This window comes from Phymastichus coffea, unplaced genomic scaffold (assembly GCF_024137745.1).
Source record: "Phymastichus coffea isolate CEN01 unplaced genomic scaffold, Cenicafe_Pcof_1.1 PCOF00056, whole genome shotgun sequence".
In the NCBI taxonomy this organism is placed as follows: domain Eukaryota; kingdom Metazoa; phylum Arthropoda; class Insecta; order Hymenoptera; family Eulophidae; genus Phymastichus; species Phymastichus coffea.
In genome coordinates, this window is record NW_026706867.1 from 1,587,030 (window position 1) to 1,608,134 (window position 21,105).

Sequence of the window (21,105 nt, forward strand, 5' to 3'; positions counted from 1 at the left end):
CGCCAGTGACGTTGGACAATTGATCCTGCGCAAAAGTTGCGTTAACTGCTGTGCAACTCGAAACGGCAATCGCTAGTAACTTTGGTTAACTGCGACGCTACGCTACTTTGATTGATTCATTATCGTGATTATTACGAGCCTCCTGCTCGAGACAGGCGACGAGCTTGATCTTTCTTTGGGATTTTGAAGAATCGAGGCAAGAAACATGCTAAAATTGTGCAAATATCGTTGTGTGACATATCGGTGATAACTGTGAAAGTGTAGTAACACATGTTTATCGCAGCATGCGTTGAACAAATTGATGTTCGAAAGCTGAGTTTATAAAATCGTTGAACGGCACGAAGTTTACGCCATGAATTATCCATTATCTATGAATGAATCGATGAAATCCACAATGTCATCGAAAGTAAGTCCAATTGGCTGCGAAGCTAGCGATCAAAGGTTTATTAAGCTGTAGTTACTTACGTCCTTGTATTTCAAAGTTCGCGAGAACGTCAAAGTTGGAAACTTCCTTATACATACGGGCAAACGTCCCGAACAGATTTCATTGCCCCGCTGCTACTCAGCAGCGGGTAATTAATTAATTTTACCGGGTACGCTAGAACTCGTGAGGCGTCTACGCTTGTTTAGGCTACCTAACACGCCCCTTGGGGAATTGGCGTGATTCTTAGAGGAATTAAAGATATGACTCTACGTTGCTGTGGGAGGATGAAAACTGAAATTTTAATACTTTTTCATGATTACGAATGCTATATTTTTATTTTAACTTATTAGTTGCGTGAAAAGCTAAATGATTAAGTGTGACCTCTTTTTTGTTACAAGTGAGTTCCTTTTAATGATATTATTGCCGAGATTCTTGATATCGTAAGTATAGAATACTATATATCAGCGTTTTCAAGATTGAAAAAAATGACAAAAAACTTGTGTTATTGTTCATTAATAAGAGAAATCTTAATCTCTACATTGCTTCCACCATGACTTGCAGTTCTTGAACAGAAGTTATGTCTTTTCTATAATACCAAATCCAGAAAAAAAAAAATTCGACGTGGCGCCTTTTTCAATCACCGATTATCATAGTCACATCACGGGAGGTCGCGATCTTCGTTATAGTGCTTCTTATTTTTTGGCGACAATGAAATATGCCCGAGCCCCACAGAGACTTCATCGCGCCATACCATCATGCGAGCGAATTTCAGTCGTCGGTTAATTAGGTCTGAAAGGCATCCACGTTAATTAGCAGACGAGCAATCGCAGAAGCACTTAAGCGCGCGTAAACATGGCGAGCCCGGAAGTTTCGGAAAACAGTGTGGCTCAGTGAATTTTTTAGCGGTCGTATATCGACGTTGCCTCCCGCGGAGATGCAGTATGGCTCCTGCGGCGCGCTAATATTTATCAGGCTGCTGCTGCTGCTGCTGCTGCTGCGCTGCGCTATACATTCCACCGATCGAAACTAGGCTCTTCGCTTGCTGCGATATATATGGATGCGCCATGAACTTGCACCTCGGACTGATTTTTCTTTCTGCTTATTGATGAATGATCGATGTGCGTTAGCTTGATAGGATTGCTGCTCTGGTGCCCGGCATCGGAAAAACAAAATTACTTTTCACGAGAACGTCCATTGGATTGGGATAACCTTTCGAACGGTGAAATTTGGAAATGTTGAATGTTGAAGTTGTCATAGCGCTGAGCAACATGGCGAATATTTATGTTTTCATCAATATTTATGTGAACACTCGCGTTCGCCGCAGTTATCGCTCAATCATGCATCACAGTATCACCCAAAAATTTTACCTCATTTCAAAACTTGCTTCGAACGCTGACAAACCTAACTGATGCAATGTTATTAAGATCATTGTGTCACCTCGAGAGCAGTTGAAATATAGAGACTGTCGTGCAAAGAAAAAGATTTTCATCAGAGGAGGAGGAGGAGGCGAGCGAGAGAAACGTGAAATTGTCGACGAGGTCGATGCAAATGAGGCAGCACGAGCGCCGTTCGTCGCCTCTTCCTTCTTGTCCCCCTCCCCTCGATGCTACACACGCCGCGACGCAAGCAGGTAAACTATTCGAAAGTTTACTTTGGCCTGCCTTGCCGCTGCACATGCGTGGCCAAATCAGTTATGCAGCCTCCGCATAACTCGCTCTGGCAACTCGAACCTGTTTGCGTTTTCACGAGGCTTGCTTTGCTTTAAAGCGGTTTAACCAACGCCACAGTACTTGGAAGAGTCGCAGGATACCGCAATAAAGAAATTTCACGACTACAGGATTACAAAGAAGCTCAAATATCGCCTTTGCAATATTCTCCGAGTGGGAGAACAAGAAAGAAGAGACATTATAACCTCCTAGTTACACGCCAAAAGGGCAAAATCGTGAATTGTGATTTCAGCATTATGTACCAAAGAGATTTCGCGCGCAAGGCACAAGCGCAAAATTAGGTCAAGTCGGCCGAGAAAGAGCACGGCATGGCCTCTTTTTTTTTTCTTTTCCGTTTTACCTCCAACACGCAATGAAAAAAAAAACCCTTGGCCTTGACTGGCAGACACGACGATCAAAGCGCTCTCAATAAAATCGACATCTGAGATATGGAAAATTAGATTTTATACGACAGCTATGAAGTTTGTGCTGCACGTGCAAGCGTCGGTAAAGGTTAAGCGAAGCATTACCGTGGAGGGAAGAAAGGGCATTGCTATCGGGTCTGGACTACTTTCGGGCGTGGCGGATAAAAGGGTTAGGCCGCTCGAGAGAGAAAGTCGGCGGAATAAATTTGGCTTGCGACCGAGTCGCCGGGGGCTCGTTTTGACCGTACTCTTCTATTTTTTCCTCTTCATTCCTCAAGCGAAAAAAAAATGATTTCTCGCGAAAGGAAAGCGTTTAATCAGCGATGTATAGCTACGAATAATTATTTTCCTCGACGAGGTTGATGCGCTTGAGCGTCCTAATTAAATGATTTCAAAGCGAAAACAAAGAAAGAGAGAGAGGGAGAGAGAGAGAGAGTTAGTTTTGCGACAGGGAGGTCGGCCAAGTTGGTAAATGTCTTTAGGAGAGCTGCAGGGATTTGGGATAAACGCGCGCATGGGCGCGGTTCTGCGCAAAGCTAGCTGTCTAAATTTATTTGCCGTAGACTGGGTCGAACGCTACGGTCAAGTGCGACCAGCAGTTCCATTCAAAACCTTATCGCTGGTCAAATTTATTTTTATGATTTTTCTCCTAGCACTTTCCCAGCGGCGCCCTGGCTCTATGGTCACGCATTAACATTAAACGAACCGCTGCTCTTTACGTCACGTCAATAGCAATATGTTTCTTTGCCGTGATACGACACACCTCAACAACAATAACAACACAGAATTAATTAGAGCACGCGCAACTCTCGGACGAATCCGTCCAGTCAGTTTAGACCGCGGCATTATTTTAGCTAGTGCGCCTCCTCTGGCCCTCTCTCTCTCCCTCTCTCCCTTCCTCTCTCCTGTCCGCCGCTTCGTGTTCTCTACAATTGCGTATTTACACGCAAACTCTCGCTTTTAATGAATCGCTGGAAGATACATTTGTGCAATCCACTCGTAAACTCGAGACTTCCCATTGTACATTTTTTACCTCACTCGAGTTTCGTTTTGTTGTAATTGGCTACCTTTGACTTTTGTTTTAGAAAAACGTCTCTTGCTTTCGAAAAGTTACGTTGTACCGGAACAATGTTTTAACGAAGTCGTCGCTGATTCAATGCTGCATATTCAATGCTGAATATTGTGCTGCTGTTGTTTACGTATGCTGCATACGGTCAATATCGATTCTCAAGCGCATTCGATTAGGAATTCCTGGATATTGTTTGTACCGAGTTGGAAATTCAATCATTGTCAGTAACGCAATATTCGTCATTGAATATTCAAAAATCAACGATAACTTCTTAAAAAAATTGTTTCGGTGCAATACAATTTTAAGAAAACAAGATGCATCTCTCTGATACAAAAGCAAAAAGTAGTCAATTATAGCAAAACGAAACTTGAAAGAGATAAACAAAATTTGTTCTGAAAAAGAAAACAAATTTCTACTTTCAATATGAAGATTCGCCTTAAACATATTTTTCAAGGAACAACCAGTTTATTTATTTGTATAAACAAATCAGGTTTAGGATCCATTGTCCCTGATACTGATGAAAATTCTACGTAGTGAAAGCCTATTAGATTTCAATTAAGGAAAGCTCTACTTTTTAATAGGATTCACATTCGGAATATCGTACTGAAAATTCTTGTTCAGGATGCCACTTCTTTACACCAAAACGTTATATTCATTGCTCTACTGATTTTGCCATTCATAAGTATCAATACATTATTATGCTGAAGCTTTCGAAGGGATTTATGAATCATTTTTAATTGTTTTAATAAATACTTATTTTCAAAAATACCAGAAAAACTTAATTTTTAAGTCAGATGTATTTATATTCATTTCAAATCAACAATCTTGTACAAATTTGAACATCTGGACAGAAGTATTTTTCACGAGCCAATCTCGGAACTTGAATCGCGTGGGAAGAAAAGGAAAAAAACAAGACAAAAGACTCGACTGTTTAACATAAAACACTTGGATGCACGAGCGACAACAAAAGTCCATTCGCGGGCTTGCTTAGCAAAACAAATCGTGTGTACGAGAGTGGAGCGCCTCGGCAACTTAAAGTATTTACAGGTTTCGAGAGCCCGGTGAAAGAAAAACGACGAGGAGTCCCTCGCGAAAAAGTTCTTTCTCCAATTGGAGACTTGGATTCTCGCCGCTTTGGCTCAAATCCTAATGCCATTGTCGCGCGCGATTTTCTATGTGTAAGCGCGATCTTATGTTCCGTCCTTTTTATTGCTTGAACATATGTGGTGTAATTATGAGGCATGGTAGAAAAGATTTCAAGTTTCATTGATTTCGCACGAACGTAATGGAATATGGCGTTCGCAGTTAATTTTCTTGTGCGCATTGCATTATTATATCGGCGCTTGGGTTCAGTATGAAAACAATTATATAAGAAGAATCTTGACAATTTATTTCACAGCAAACTGTTTCAATTACAACTGGTCTAATTTGAAACTCAAGAATATGACCTTAGTTCGGACTAAAACGACAAAATTAAAATATCGTACTCGCCTACCCTCCACGGCACGTACATACGAGTACAAGTAAACCAGCTTCGTCATAAATAAAATATATAGGACGATGCGGCTCCTCGCTGAAAGTCGAAACGTTGTGCGCACTCTTGTGCTCCCTCCACATAAAGCTCTCTTTGCCGTAAAGGACTCGTCGCTACTGCTTTGCTGCCTTAAGTGGCCTAGAAGGGAACTCTCTTTCGACAAATCAAATTCTCCTTGGCGTATTCAATTCGCCTTTTTCTCCGCTATTATTTTCCTCGCGAGCATAAAACGCTTTTTGCGAGGTCTTAATTTTCAGCTTTTCCTTACTGCTGCCTTCTTGATTGAACAAAAAATGCTCGTATGACTTCGTTTTACGCTTACTTATTCAGTTTTTCCTTTTTTCTTACTTGTGTTTTAGGTGTAATATCAATTTCTTTTATTTATTATTAAACTGTGGGGATATAGAGGCGTCCATTTTATGTTTACAGTGAACGGTTTTATTTATCTCATTTCACCGTTTCCGAAGCTTTGTTTTTGCTCTTTTTATCTAACGTGCGAGTATGGAAGATTTGTACGATACGCGTGCAAATAAAATTGAATTTTTCATGCGAAATTCACGTTAGGTGATTGATATTGATAAAACAATAGAGCTATTTAGAGTTGTTTAACTTCGAGCTTATTTCATTAAATATACGCGATTAAACGACTCACAACTATTTTATCCTATTAAAAGATGAAAAGACAAGGCTGTTGATATTTTGCAAGTGCACTGTAACGGATATATTTTCAATCTGTCGCTTGCTAGGCGCCCATACAATTTACCGAAGGGTGTATATGAATAAAGTCGCCATTAAGAGAGGAATGAGTTATTATAACACTAATTGTATAACTCCCGTAAGGTCGCTCACCCATAAACGAAATTCTCATCTAAGCGATTATTTTATGGGTATCTGACATCGTTTGAGCGAGTTTATATAAAAAAAATCGAGATCATCATGAGGGTTATTCAAAGTCGTGAATTGTTTGACGATTTATCTATCACGTGAGGACCGAAACGAAACTAGTTTCTCGCAAGAGAACAATAGTAATTTTCGATGGAAAATCAAAATAATAGTTTTAGTTTAAATGATGATTTTGCAATGGTAAAATTTGTGTATATATATTAAAAAATTGAGATGTAATAAATGTGTACGTTCAAAATTATGTATTTACTCGCAGATGATTTTTCCAATCCTGTGACGAAATTGTCGTCAAACAGTCTTAGCGTATTGTCTAGCCGAACGAAATTCCATTTGGTTTGAACTCCTTGTCATGAGGAAGTAAACGCTGTACAGCGCCAATGCTAAATTAATTTTTCCCAAGTGCACTTCTCCGCGGCTGAACGTTTGCACACCAACGCCCCGACGAACGAATTCTCCCACTTTGACTCGGTCGCTTCTTTTTATCCAATTCTTCCGGCGCTCTTCATGCGAATTTCCTTGCAAATGCACATCGGTGAACTCGAAAGAGTCCACTTGAGTTTCGCTTGTTACCTCTTCTCTCTGCGAATTGGCCTAGAGGAAGCAATTAAAAAACCAATTATTTTCGTATACCTTTCAATTGTTAGGTGTGTCTTCTTATTGCCTCTGTTGGGCTAGATGTACGGGGTTTCGATCTCCAGAACACTTATACAGGTGAGGCGACTTTTTTCACTTCTTCTTTCGCAACGGCACAAGAGGGACAATTGGAAGAAAGATATTTCCGTCTCGGAGGAAAAATGTAAATGTTAGTTGAAATAATGGAATTTCAAGTTTCATAACTTCTCATTTCGTCGCTTCATTCTTTCGACCTGATTTACATTATGAGCGTGCTAGTTCGAGAAAAAATAGCACCGTAAAATATCCATTTATTTTAACGACAATATCCGAAGAGAAAAGGGATAGGTGGGGAAAAAAAGTCAAATAGAAGCTGAACTTTGAATAAATTCACCTGAAAATCTTGTCCGGAGAAACGTGGGAGAGGAAAAAAGAAATTCTCAAAGATAAAGCGGCACGCTCGAGGGAACGCCTGTACTTGATGGTCGCTAGAGAAGCTTTGAAAATCACGTGACTTCTCGCGTCTTACTGGCGAAAGTCTTTGCCTACTTACAATTCTGCGACGCGTCTACGACGAAACCGTGACGTAGCACGTTGGCAGTGCTATATCAGGGAGGCATCTTGAAATGCCTTGTGTTATTATTTTCTGCAGCTTTACATTGCTGTTTTTCTTTTCTTGTCCACGCGCGTTTGCACGCAATCAGCGAGGAGAGCTCTGTGATCTTGTAAGTTCGATAAAGGGGATATAAAGGAGCCTCGTAAATGTAAGTGTGAAACAAAGTAGAAATTTACTCGTTCTTAACGTTCTCCCAGTGTCTCCCTTTCCGAATGGAAAAATCAATAGAAAGAATGAACGAGAGCTCTCGGTAAAGTCGAGTTATTAAAAAGGCAAAGGGAATGCAAATCGAATCCGCGAGAAGCGTGAAAATTCCATCAAGCCATAAAAAGAAGCCAGAGGAGAGGGGGAGGGGGAGAAGAATCAATGCCGCGCAAAGCGATAAAAGGATTGCAGCGAGATAAGCCGATGTCGCGCGCGCCTTTGCGTTGCGAAATTGACGCGCGTTCGTCCGAACAAAAGAGGAGTTCGCTGCTGCGTGAGGAGAAAATTTTACCGCAGAGACTCTATACTTACAGACTGTATGTGCAACTTTCTTATTGGATCTAGACCAAGGACTTTGAGGCTCCATTTGCTTTGAGCTCGAAACCCTCGCTTCTTTCCTTTTATTTTTTTTTAATTTTATTTCGTGGTGCATGCATCCGCCCGAAAGCTTTTTTGCGAAATTCGGAGCTTCGGCTGCGAGCGAGCTTAAAACTTGGTTGAATTCAATTTGAATGACGAAATAAAAAGAAAAAACATTTTTTTTTTCATGGAAAGGCTTTGGCTTTTACTGATGTCTGCGGCACAAAAGTTTTAACGAAAGTAAAAGCGACGAATTGTAAATGTTGTCCTAGTAAAATATATTTTTCGTCTATTGTACCGTAAATTAGGATGTCGATGATGATTATAATACGTATTATATAAAAACAAAATTTATTTCTTGATTGAAATGGTAAATTGAAATGGCATGCTAGTCTTCCTTTAGAAAACTCATAAAAATTCTAATTTGATTAAGATATAATAATTTTCTAGATTAGGTACATGATTGAAAATCTCACTAAACTGGATGCATTTGAATAACAACATCAGCATAAAAAATTGTAATACACTGCGGCACCTGATAATATGCTTCTTCCCGGTGTTTTTCAGCGGAGGCACGCCCGCAGTTGCACGCCGATCGCTGCCTCGCCGTATCGATTGGCCCTCTCTTCCACTTTTTCGATATTATTACGCGATCTCTTCGCTTTTTCCCTCTCCCGATCCGCTCTCGTCATATCTGCGCTCGCTCAGATATTACGTGGCTACCGCGTGCGCGCGAGCTCTGAGCTTTTACCTAAATTGAATTTTTTTCTTCTTCTTCTTCTTCTTCTTCTTCTCAAAAAATGCCAATGACCAATTCCGTCAATAAATGAACGCACGCGCCACGATCGGACGAGAATTTCACGTGCCAGTATTTTTCTCCTTTTCCTTTTTCAAAGCTGACGTGTGAACGAATAGTTTCCAATCGATATTTCACAAAAGGCGATCTATGAATATTTTTTGGTAGATATTCTTTACGTTGTTGCTATTCCAAAAATAAAGCCATTTATTTATATGTTCCGAAGCTATAATTAATGCATTTTTTAATTTCACCATTTGGAAACTAATATTTATTTATTCAGTCTTGAATACCCTTAGTTTCTGAAAAGAAAAAAAGAAACCTCATCTCGCGCATGTATTGCCCCAGTGAGGGTAAGAACAACGAAGCATCCAGTGTGTGAGGAGTAGTAATGGAAGAATTCAGTCTATAGAACTATAGTTCTATAGTTCGTGTGGCGGCGATTGAATTGGGCCGGAAACAGAAGGCCAGAGTCTGTCGTTCTTCCCTTTTCCTCGAATTAGACGAAGGATGGCTGATTTGCTTGCCAGCAGCAGCTTCTTCTCATTCAAAATACGGGTCGTGAACGTGTTCGGAGAGCGAGATAGTCTACTTCCGCATCGGCATCCGTTGGCGCGCCTTTATGAAATATCCGGACGACGCGTCCGCTTGAAATTAGGAGAGAGGGGGTAGACGATGCATCCTCTCGACTGAATATACAGATGCTGATGACGGGGGACTTACTTTAGGCACGCGAGGGCATATTTTTGCTTGGAATATCGTGTGCGAAAGCGTCGCGCATGAGTAAATCACCATAAAGGAGATGCGCGAAGAAAAAAACACTTGTGATTCCAAATTCCGCGCAGACTTGCAACCGCCGTTGTGAGACATGGGTGACATGGCGATGCATCCTGTGATTACATTTTTTATGGCATGTGATAATCATATTAATATCATCACGGTAACAACAAAAATAACATATATATGACAATAATGTTTCGAGTACGTGATAAATTTAATTTACTGATAAAAATATACTGAATAATGGATGCCTAAGAATCGTCTTGCAATGAGGATTAATAGTTTCGATGGAATTTCGAGTTAAAGCAAACTTGTATTTGCAGGGCGGTTGAATTTATAGATCCGAGGTCAGTAGTTTATTCAATTATTAATTATCAATTATTTTATCGAATGATCACAAAATTCTATTTAAATATTCTGAATTGAATATTTTAATTAAGAGCTAACCACTACGATAGGTATTGTCCTCGAAAAAAGAATAAAGCCACAATTAAAATCAGTGCGCTGTTCCGAAGATAACTCGATTAAGTGTAAATAACTCACTTTTTTCCAAATACATGTTATAGTAAGCTCTCATACTGATTCGATAATATCGACGGCTTTAGCATTGATCTATCGCGAATCTAATTTAACTATTTCTTAATGCTTGGATTTAAAAAATTACAGAGAATTTTTAACGAAAACATAACGCCTTATGCGTGATCCGTACGTTTTAGTACTCGACGTAGAATTTGAAAAGAAAGTTAATATCATTTGAAACGGTTTCTTAACAATATCTGACGAGGTTTCGTCTCGAGCGAAATCTATTTCGCAAGCCCACAACTACGTCGCGTGGTGTAAAATCGACGTAGGCTCGTACGTACCGACCACTGCAATTTGAATATCTCCGTTTGAGATACAAATTTTGTATATTTTCTCCCGCCACCGGAAGGTGAGTTACGCGAAAATGTACACGCGGAAGTCCGATTCCTTTTTAACTAGTCGCCGCTGTGCGCGTGCATATGCATCGTGCGACTATACTATGTATTATTCATAAGGAAAGCGCTTTCCTCGCACGCTGCAACGCGACGAGCATTATTTTTAGGTGTTACTCCACTTCCTGAATGCATTTGAAAGCTCGGCATCTCACGAAGCACATATTTTTCTGAAATACTGTCAGAACTTTATACGTCGACTACGGTTCCACTTGGATACCAATAAAAGGCACATACGCAGACAGTAGCTAGCTCGTGGTGTACATGTACGCAAGACTGACGCTTGTAGCGGTAAATGTCGTGCAGCAGTGCAAATTTATTTTCACGACGAATCGATCTTCGCGGGCAGACGGATTAGCTTGAGCGTGACAGGTATACGTAGGTGACGTATGGCGAACGCACGATCGTATTTCAATCAATGCTTGATCACGCTAAAGAAGAAGAACGAGAATATTCGAAAAGAGAGTAAAGGCTTCCGAGCAAGCTCGAGCGGCTCGAGAAAAAAAAAATAATCCCGACGTAGTTGCTTTCCCGCGAGTATCGTTTTGCAGCTGCCTACGTACTGCAATATCAACGCGCGATCGATTCGCTTGTCGCAAGTCATCGGCTAGAGTTTCTTGCGAGAATCTGCAAGCGCGTAAGTTTTCCAGAAGGTACGATCGATGAATAGTAAAGAGCGAAGCAAGCTTCTGCAATGTTTTGCGTCGGCAATCGATTGGCGCGTGAAGGGGAAAATTTTGTTTGTTGCTTGATGTAACGCCAGCTAAGTAATTTACGAGAATGGAAAATATGAAAGTTTAGAAAATTTTAAATGGTTTTGTTCACGTTCAGAGTTTTATTTCGAGTTTAGCCGTCTAAACTTGGAACAAAAAGAAACATTAATGTAAGAAAATTTAAGGTTCAAACATTCGTTACTGAACGAGAAAAAAAAAGTCTCTGTACGCGATTCTTATTTACAAATAAATTTTTGGCTTTCTATAGAAGAAAAACTTTATTTTTATTAAAGCTGGAGCATTAATCACACTATAAATCGCAATAACTCATTGCGCTTTTTTCTCGATATTCTCTTCGGACGTTCTCCTCTATCTGCTGGAATATCGGCAATTTCGTATTCAAAAATATCGATAGAGAGGTAAAAAAAATCAGAAACCACATATTACGTGCTCTCGAGCATTTGTCACTGAATCTATCAGATATAATATTTCACAGGCATGAACCGACAGCTTTCTACAGTGTGATTTTCGGCCTGTGTGTATGAAAGTATGCTATATAGCTATATCTATTGAAGGGGGAGGTTATTGACGTTAAACAGCCGACGGTCCTAGCGCGGATAATCCCACGGCGGATTTCCGCGGAATATGAAATCCTCGCGGGACGCTGGCTGCTGCTGGTGGTGGCCCGTGTGAATAAGTCGTGCGCGCGCGATCCTTTGGCGGCTACGTGACATAAAAGGCGCGCGCACGTTAGCCTTGATGACGCCGCAAACTCTCGAGCATCCTGTGCAACTTTGGATTTTTTTTCTTTTTCTTTGATCTCGCGATATTATACTTTCGGGGGAAAAATACTTTCTATGCTTGTATTTCTTTGCGAAAAATGCTTTTTCGTTTCTTTCTAGGAGAATTATTGTGCTTATTTCGGATGATTTTAGTGTGTGTGTGAATGACGACTATTGATGTTTTTTTATGCTTACGGTATTCAATGTCTTTATTTATAAAAGTAGAGCACTTTATCGTAAGTGTATCGTCAAATATGATTTTGCTAAAATCTCTTTCGAGAAATATTCTTCTTTGCTATTACTTTTTTCGGTGAAATTTTACCCAGTCGAGTTTTTTGACATCAATATCGTCGGCTTATATCTGACCATAAACGACTTATACTACTACGCATGAAACCGATATGCCAATTTTTTTTTTATAGGCGCAACATCGATGCGTACTTAAAAATATTTTTTGAATTTTCATTATATACTTTGTTTTCAAAATACTGCTATCAAAAAAATTTTTTAATAATTGTCACTGTCGGTATTTACTAATTGCATTTTCGTTACAAAATTTTCCAAAAGTAACGACATTACGAATATATATTTTTTCTGTTATTCGTTACTTTTATATTTCATTAAAGACAAAAATCATTTTTTAATATCGTTATAATTAACCAAACAAACAAATTAGAATTGCTTATAACTAATCAGTAGAATCCGCTGTTAATTGATAATTATTTATTTTTGAATTTTCTACGTGAAAGAAAAAAATCAATGATAATTGTCAAGAAGGCCAATGTACGAGAATAATGTCATGTCGAACCACGTCGAGTCCAAACGTTAATTTTCGTGCTGAACCTCCCTGCAAGCATTCAGCAGAGCAGTAATAAATTATTCGTCGGCGACACGCACACGCACGTGCTCGCGCTCACACACACAGACCTACAGAGACTATACTACAGAGTAGTAGAGACCATAGATCGTATAAGCGGTAGCAAGACGCTGATGACGCGTCTCGGATGTTTTGTCAGCGGACAGTGACACATTGCCTTCTAGCCGAGAGAGATGATAATGTAACTGCGACGGGATTTGATGGGCTTTGCCAGATAGACGTGCTCGCGCGATGCGGTGCTCGCAGATTGATTACGTATAATAAAACTTCCGCGGATAAGTTGATCGACGAAGCTTCGTGCCCTCTACAAAGATTACCGCGAGCCGCCGTATTTTTCGTTGCGAACATACGTTCACGGGAGTTCACATTTACACTGATCTATGTACGTTTGCACGATTGACGCGACTGACAGATGAGCAGCACTTTTTTTTAATAATGGAGTTCTATTTCCATTGTACGAGTTTTACTTTTAAAAGAACATCTGCTTTTCATTTCTTTGCCCAACTTTCTATAAAAAAAGTGTACTCTAAAGCAGACAAGACGTGCATTAACGGTTTTTCTTTTCTCTTTCGTTGCAGACTGATTACAACAGGCACCTCGAGCAACTAGTCGAGAAAACAGAAAACTTGCTGACTCAATTTTTAAAGACGAAAGTACGGAAGGAAAACATCAACCAGATAGAGAAATTCCAAGCTTTAATTGAAAGAGTACGCGAGCTTTCTCACGGTAAATACATAATTTTTCCTGCCATCTTTAGCGCACCGAAAGAAAAACAAATAAATTAATGGTTACGTTGAAATTTACAGCTGAGTGCGAGTCGATAACCATGGCGATTGCGACGGAACTTTTCCTTGAAAAACTTGAATGCCTGTCGGCGTTATTGAAGGAGATGAAGATTTTCAAAAGTTCCATGCGCGTTGAACTCACGACTATCGAATCCGATGTGCAGAAACTTAAGGACCGCGTTGAGATGGAAAAATGTTTGAACGCCGGTGGCAAATTCGAATGGGTCGATAGTATTCTCGTCAAGGTAAAGTATATACAAGTCTTTAATATGGAGAGTTTTCGTTTTCCTATCGGTTCATACTTATTTTATCAAAAGATAATTCGCACCATGCCACCAAAACGACGCGACTTGAAATTCCAATTTAACTTCGGCCGATAAATATTTACTTCTACATCCAAGCTAATACGACGTTTCTAATTTTCAAATGTAGTGTCTTCGAGAAGGAACGTGGCTGCTAGTAGATCAAGTAAATCTATGCAGTCCTGCTGTACTCGACAGACTCAATGGTTTGCTAGAACCCAACGGAGTATTGAGTATTGGCGAGCGTGGTGTCGATAGCGATGGCAACGTCGTGACCATCAGACCACACGAAAATTTCCGACTTTTCTTGACTATGGATCCAAAATACGGCGAGATATCCAGGTAATTAAAATTCGAAACGTAATATAATTTTTTCAAGTGAAATTGCAATGTTAATCAAATATTTGTCCGACAAGTATTTAGTTTTTTAAATTGGATTATCACAATAAATATTGGATGATTACATTTGCTCTTATTTTTCAGAGCAATGAGAAATCGAGGTATCGAAATATTCATGCTAAATTACAACGAGAATCTTAATTCCGGCAAATTAGACTTCCGATCATTGTTGCACAATGTCGGTATGACGAAACGCAACCACCAGGAAGCTTTGATGGCCGTGCACAAACGCATGACCGAAGATCCAACGAATACAGACAACTTGAACGTCATCCAACTTCTGCATAGCTCATTTCTAGTCGTTCAACAATTGTCGCGTGGTTTCTCGGCGTTTCAGGCATTCATGAGCTCCTGCAAAGACGTGTATCTTCGAGCCCGATCGATCTTCCACGGCGAGACGCGAAACAAACTTACTGCCATCGTCGAGGACACCATTCGGGAGTACGAAGTCAACGAGGGCGATGACTACGTGTTTGACCTTGACGCAGCCACGTGCAGCTTGAAGAATCTTCAAGACAACTCGAAATTAACTTTGCTCAGGCAGCAGGGATTACTTTTAGATTGGTGTGCCAATGGATATGCCTGGGCATTGAATCACCCTGAACTAGCAGAATTCCCAGCCAAGACGGTCTTCCTCAATCAATTCTTTGCTTCGCTGTTCGGTGATGAACCAGCTTACAGCACCGAGGTTTTACACATTCTTCCTTACGTGCTGCTTAACTTTTACGAGCATTCGACCCCAAGCGATGCCGTACTTCGCGCTGCCTGGGCTCACAATATTTTCAAGCAATGTGATAAATTTGCTGTTTTAAATAACAGAAATAAAGTGCTGGCTAATCAGATTCAATCTTTTGGCTTTGGTAATTACGATCACAGCTTACCCTGGGACAGAAAAAATTTTGCGCATGCTAATAATTTGGCGTTAAGCTTGTTTTTCGACGCTTTGATCGTCGATGAGGAGCTGGATACTGATTGGATAATGGGTAGCAATGAAAAGATTATTAGAATTGGACAATTTTCCAAGGCTCAAAGTTCGGGTAAGCAATTCAATTTTTTTTTTAATTATGCAAACATTTTTAATTGAATGTGTTACATTTTGTTTTAGGTAAAATGACCATTAAGTTAAAAGATCAACCTCTCGTAACTAATTTCCTAGGATTCTTAGCGCAAATAGAGAAGTGCATAGACGACATACTGAAAAATACCAAGAGAATAATCGACGACTCACAGTACATGATTTACAGACAAAAATTGAGATACATCAATAGATTTGGTAATATGGGTCGACTGATCCTTATCAACAAAACTGTTAAGTCAAAGAGTATCTTCGGCAATTTGGACGAGTGCATTCTTCTGCTAAAAGTCCACTACAGATGGCTGAAGAAGTTCTTCACTTCTCTCGAGGAAGATTACAAGGAAGGTGAAATTAACGATGAACACAAGGAAGACATTACTGATTTGAAACGCATGATGGAAGAAATCGATAATAGCTTGATGTCGACTTACGATCCTTTCAGAAAAGTTTGCAAAGCTTATAGAAGACACATCAATTCACCATTGCCATGCTCACAAGATTTAGTATTGAACTGCAACTCGATACTTCAGGGTATTACCGAATCTTTCACATCGTCGAAAAATAAATATATCAATACCAACTTGTCATATGAACAAAAATTCTTCACTCTGCAAACGAAAGAAGCTTTGCACGCCCGTTCTCTGTTGATTACTCTATGGAGCAAAATTTCAGCTAATGAGATACTGAGTGATGAGGTACTTGTTTTAATAGACAACTTAAATAAATTCTGCGAGGAACGTCTGAATATCGTCGAGTCGAATGAAGATTTTGATTCTGAATTGGAAGCGTATTCATGCAAAGAGTTGGCTAAGACCACAGCAAAAATCCAGATGTGGCCAATTCACGAACACATGTTCACAGTCTATGTGAATATGTTGCAAAAGAAGTTGTGTGAAAAGTTAGATGAGAGAAATACTCAGGTTACGTTGCCATCAATTAGTATCCCTCCTCAACAACTAAACATTCCAAATATACCTATTCAGTTGCTTGCTACTCTCAACACCATCAGTGCAAAACAAGAAGAAAAAACAGAAAGAAATCGTTTGCTACTCGCTCTATTAATTTGGTTTTTACCTTATACTGAGAACTCTTATGCCATAAGAAAATATAAACAGATATTGCACTGGAAAATTGCTTATGGCAAAGATAAATTACCAGAAGTGTCCGATGTTAACAATGCTGCCACTGGACCTGTACTTATTAATTTGGTTACTGAACTCCTCCTGAATAAATCTCAACGACTGCATTCCGATAAATCAACCACCGTCATTGCAACACCACTTAGAAATTATAATACACATTTACGACAGATGAAAACTCTGAACGACTTGTTGTGGAAGAATAGTATTTCTATCAACTCTCAGCAATTCAATCAAGAAACCAATGACTTGAAAGCTTTGCAATCTCTGATAGATGACTTTTTATTAGCTACAGATGGAGTGCAAGCTACTTGCAGCATCAAAAAATGCCTCGAAGATGAAAATTTAAGATCTGCTGTTCAGTCGACTATTAAAACCGAATATGTGGACCCACTGTTGGCTTTATTGGAAATTTCAGATCAGCTGAAGAAGACTGAAGAAGGTATTGATTTGGACAGAGATGAAGCTGAAGAAAATACTGCTTTGGGTAGAGATAAGACTGCAGAATGTATCGCTTTGATCAGGGGTAAAGCTTGGGTTTATCTGGGATACCTGCAAGCATTTATATTCAGCAATATGGGATACATCGATCCAGTGCACAAAGTCGCGCTTAAGTTGCGTTATATAGAAGAAGATATTACCGATTGCGAAAATACAGCTTACGTCGCTAAATTGTATTCAAGAACTTTAGGACTTATGGACGACCATACACTTCATCCAAGACTTACAGAGGTGCAGAAACATCTAGTGAAACTTAATGACGAAAAGAATTCGTTGCAGAATCTTAAAGCTGTCAGACCTCCTCACGCTGATTTTGTTGCTCTTTCCAAAGAGTTCACTAATTTCCGAGTATCTCTCGGTGCTTATAAGAATGTTAAAAAATATATTGACCAGTTGACTGCAACTGTTCAAAAATTGAAAAAAGAGGTTTGTAATGAAATAATTCTTATATTAGTACTTAAAATAAAAATTTACAGTCTAATAATGTTTTGTTTACTTTTTCAGAATAACGAGAAAAATAAAGAATGTGCCAAATCCACAAAACGAGAATCTGAAATTTATTTAGAATCCATACGTAAGTTTATGGATCAGGTAGAAACGAAATATCTATCCGGTTACCCAGACATAGTTTTTCCTATCCTTGCTGGTCTTGCCGAAATGCGTCACGGTCTTTACATTCTCATCGATGAAAGTAGCAAACAGATAGCCATTGCCGAAACCGACGTGATATCAAAAAATATTGAAGTGAAATCGGGAGATACCGGCGAGGAATCGGAAACTATTGAATCATTCCTACATAAATTAGTGTGTTTCCCGACAATCGGCCCTCATCAAGACAGTTTGCTAGAACTGGTTAAACTTTGCACAACATATAAGAACAGAGAAATGCTGAACGCTAACGTGAAGTCGGAGAAAACATTTGTCGCTCTACAAGAACAGTTCAGACTGACCATTACTGGCCTCTACGAGTTTTACAATTACATTATTCTAAAGGGCAACTTGACAATAGATTTATGGTCGGACTTAAATTTTCTTCTTAAGCAAATTGTGCTGATTTGGCAACAACAGCAACAAGAAATCGAAAGGAACGAGGTTGAAAAAGAAAATTTATATAAAAACCGAATTAAGGTCCAAGGAGGTAGTTTGACCGATGAAGAAGAAATTGCTCAAGAACTGAAAGCTTTGTTCCCTACGTACCGAGATGAAGATTTTGCCGATATTGACGATACTATGCATTCGACTTTGGAAAAGAAGGTAAAAACTAAAAGCAAAGAAGAAGACTTTGGGGCGTTGATTACCGAGAACGATATTAAAGAAGTTCAAAATATACATTCTAACATCGTCAAATCATTCACCACCTCCGAATGGCTGCAAAGTAACAACAACGATTTTCATCCTGATTTTATTGAACCTCTGCTCCAACGTTATAATACTTTTGGTCTACTAATGAATAATGTTGCGCCAGCACTCAGTAACGAATTGACTGGTAAACTGTATACGAGTCTTAACGTTCTCACACAGTTGACTGCACGACTTAGTCAAGGTGAAACTTTGAGCCCTTCGAGTTGCATCAATAATGCTAAGAAAGAAAGTAAACTGTATGACTATTACAAAGACAGCAACGTTGAAGAAGTGAAACAGTGTTTACCACTGTTGGAAAACATCTACACCAAAGTTAGCGACTTGTTGAAGGAGTGGCCAGACCATCCTACATTGGTTTCAATCAAAACAATTTTGCAGAGATTATACTCTTTCCCAATCACATCGTCTGTTTCGAGATTCCTGACAGGACTTGAAATGCTTCTGGTCAAACTACATGAATGGGAGGCAAATGCTCACAGAGGCGTCTCAATGCAAGAATTAATTGTAACTTTAACGCAACAAATCATCTCTTGGAGAAAATTGGAGTTAGCCTGTTGGAAAGATTGTCTTACAACGAAATACTTGGCATTACGCTCTCATGCTTCCAAGTGGTGGTTCTTCCTGTATTCTCTATTTGACAGTTATGTAGATCCAAAACTTGGTAAGATTAATAAATTTTTAATACATTATTTTTACAAATGTGCACAATATAATAATTCCATTATTTTCACTTTCAAACAAAGAAAAATCATCTGAAGCCGTGACAGCTAAAAAACTGATTGAATCACTTGAGTTATTCATGACCGAGTCGACTATTGTAGAGTTCGAGGTACGGTTAGACTTACTTTTGACATTCCACTGCCATGCATACTATCTAGAACCAAGTATCAAAAGAAGCGAACTCTTAGCTATTTCCTGGAACGTTCACAACTACTACAAACAATTCTTGTCTGATATTGAAAATAAAATCAAGTCCATTAAAGTTCCAATAGAGAAAAAGCTAAAAGATTTCGTCAAAATAGCAAGATGGAATGACATTAACTACTGGTCTGTCAAAGAAACTGTAGATAAAACACATCGTACTTTACATAAATTTATCAAAGAATTTGAAAATAGCTTGAGAGAACCGGTAGCGCCGTTCTTGATTGTAAAACCAGTATATAAGAGTGAAGCTGTAAGTTACATTGATTTAAAATATATATTCAATTATTGATTCATTTTGTAATAGAAAATCATTCTTAGGGCATTTGGGATCGACCAGCTCACGAAGAAAATATATTAATTGATCCAGATAATTATGTTATCTCTAAATCACAAACGATTAATATAGATACAGTAAAAAGCGAGTTTATCACAGAAGTTGACAAGAAATACTTACGCAAGGCAAGAAAACTTTGTAAACAAGTCATTCTGTCTTCATCATATCCAAGCATAAGAGTCGATCTTGATGACTTTATCGAAGAATTTGTGAGCCGTAGTGCTCGTCTACGAGCTCTTGAAATCAATCGAGATCTGCCTAAGCCAAAACAGAAAGCCGAGGCCAAAAGTATTCTACAACAAAAACGTACAGCACTCGCTGACTATTTCAAGCAACTATTAGCCTATGGAATTCATCACCGAAGTGGAAATCTTGCTTGGAAGAATAGACAAGATGAGATTCTTGATTTTACTATTCCCCCAGTAGATATCAAAGCTGCTCTAGATTTCGCTGATGCAAGTTCGTTGGAAAAGAATATTGGCGACCAATGGTGTAGTTGCGAAAGGTAAAAGTCAGGCGTGAAAATATAATTATTTTAGTTAAGAAGTTGGATATTAGTAATACATTTAGTACTCAATTTTTTTCAGATACTACTATGGCTCTTTGATCAAACTAGCTGCTCTAAACCGTACATTAACGGCAACCAAAACCGATCTTGGAGCTCAAAATGTCGAATGGTGTCGAGGTTTCTCTGCGCATCTCATGCTTCTAGCCAACAAACAGAAGAAACAATTAGCATCTGTCTTGAAGTACTTTATGAGCTTGCGCAACTACGTGTCAGATTTAGCTAAATTGAACTTCAACAAATTCACAAATATAACGCAGGAAGATTTAGACATCATTGCGAAAGATCTCAAAGATCTGTTGATTACTGCTCGTGCTTGTTTTGAACAGTTCTTGATCTACATGCAAGCTTGTCCAACTGAAACTCTCGTTGAGGATGAAGGTGATAGTTACAGTTTATGTAATAATAACTTACCTATAATCGACTGCAAGAAAAACGACGAAGTATGGTATAAAGCTGTTAATTACATAAAGGAAAGTTTAGATATCGTGTTAGATATTTCAAAGCGTTGGAAAACTGTATTTTCAGAGTTGATAATTATTCCTGAAAACAACGAGTCAAATAGAAGTACGGTTACACTTATAACATCAAAACACTTTACGTTTTTGGTTGAAAGTTTTGACTCTTTGAAAAATGTTTATAATAAGGTACAAGAATTTTCAATCATCTTCGACACCTCGAATGAAGATAAACATCCTCTTCTAGATAATATTCAATTCATCGAAACAAAAATTTCAAGTCAGATAAATCATTTCGACCGAGTGCTTCAAAATTCTGATCAAGAACCAGAAGTTAACTTCGCTCTGTACCAGCCAGATTTCGACGACTATGAAAGCGTTTTAGATGGCTTGATTGAAACAATTTTACTTGTTATACAAAATAAATACAAAGATACATTAGCCGCTGAACTTGAAGCTTCAGAAAACGTAGAAAAGAATGACGAA

The 21,105-nt window shown here is 38.9% G+C and overlaps 1 protein-coding gene across 1 annotated transcript in view; it reads left to right on the forward strand.

Moving 5' to 3' along the window:
• Positions 1-21,105, forward strand: part of LOC131666142 (midasin) — a 92,945-nt gene that overhangs the window by 67,835 nt on the left and 4,005 nt on the right. The window contains exons 13-22 of the mRNA XM_058938552.1: positions 13,354-13,501; positions 13,582-13,805; positions 13,993-14,204; positions 14,346-15,298; positions 15,367-16,917; positions 16,969-17,402; positions 17,481-18,999; positions 19,082-19,512; positions 19,581-20,101; positions 20,184-21,063. Of these exons, the coding sequence (XP_058794535.1) occupies positions 13,354-13,501; positions 13,582-13,805; positions 13,993-14,204; positions 14,346-15,298; positions 15,367-16,917; positions 16,969-17,402; positions 17,481-18,999; positions 19,082-19,512; positions 19,581-20,101; positions 20,184-21,063 (6,873 nt within the window). The remainder of the gene's footprint in view (positions 1-13,353; positions 13,502-13,581; positions 13,806-13,992; positions 14,205-14,345; positions 15,299-15,366; positions 16,918-16,968; positions 17,403-17,480; positions 19,000-19,081; positions 19,513-19,580; positions 20,102-20,183; positions 21,064-21,105) is intronic.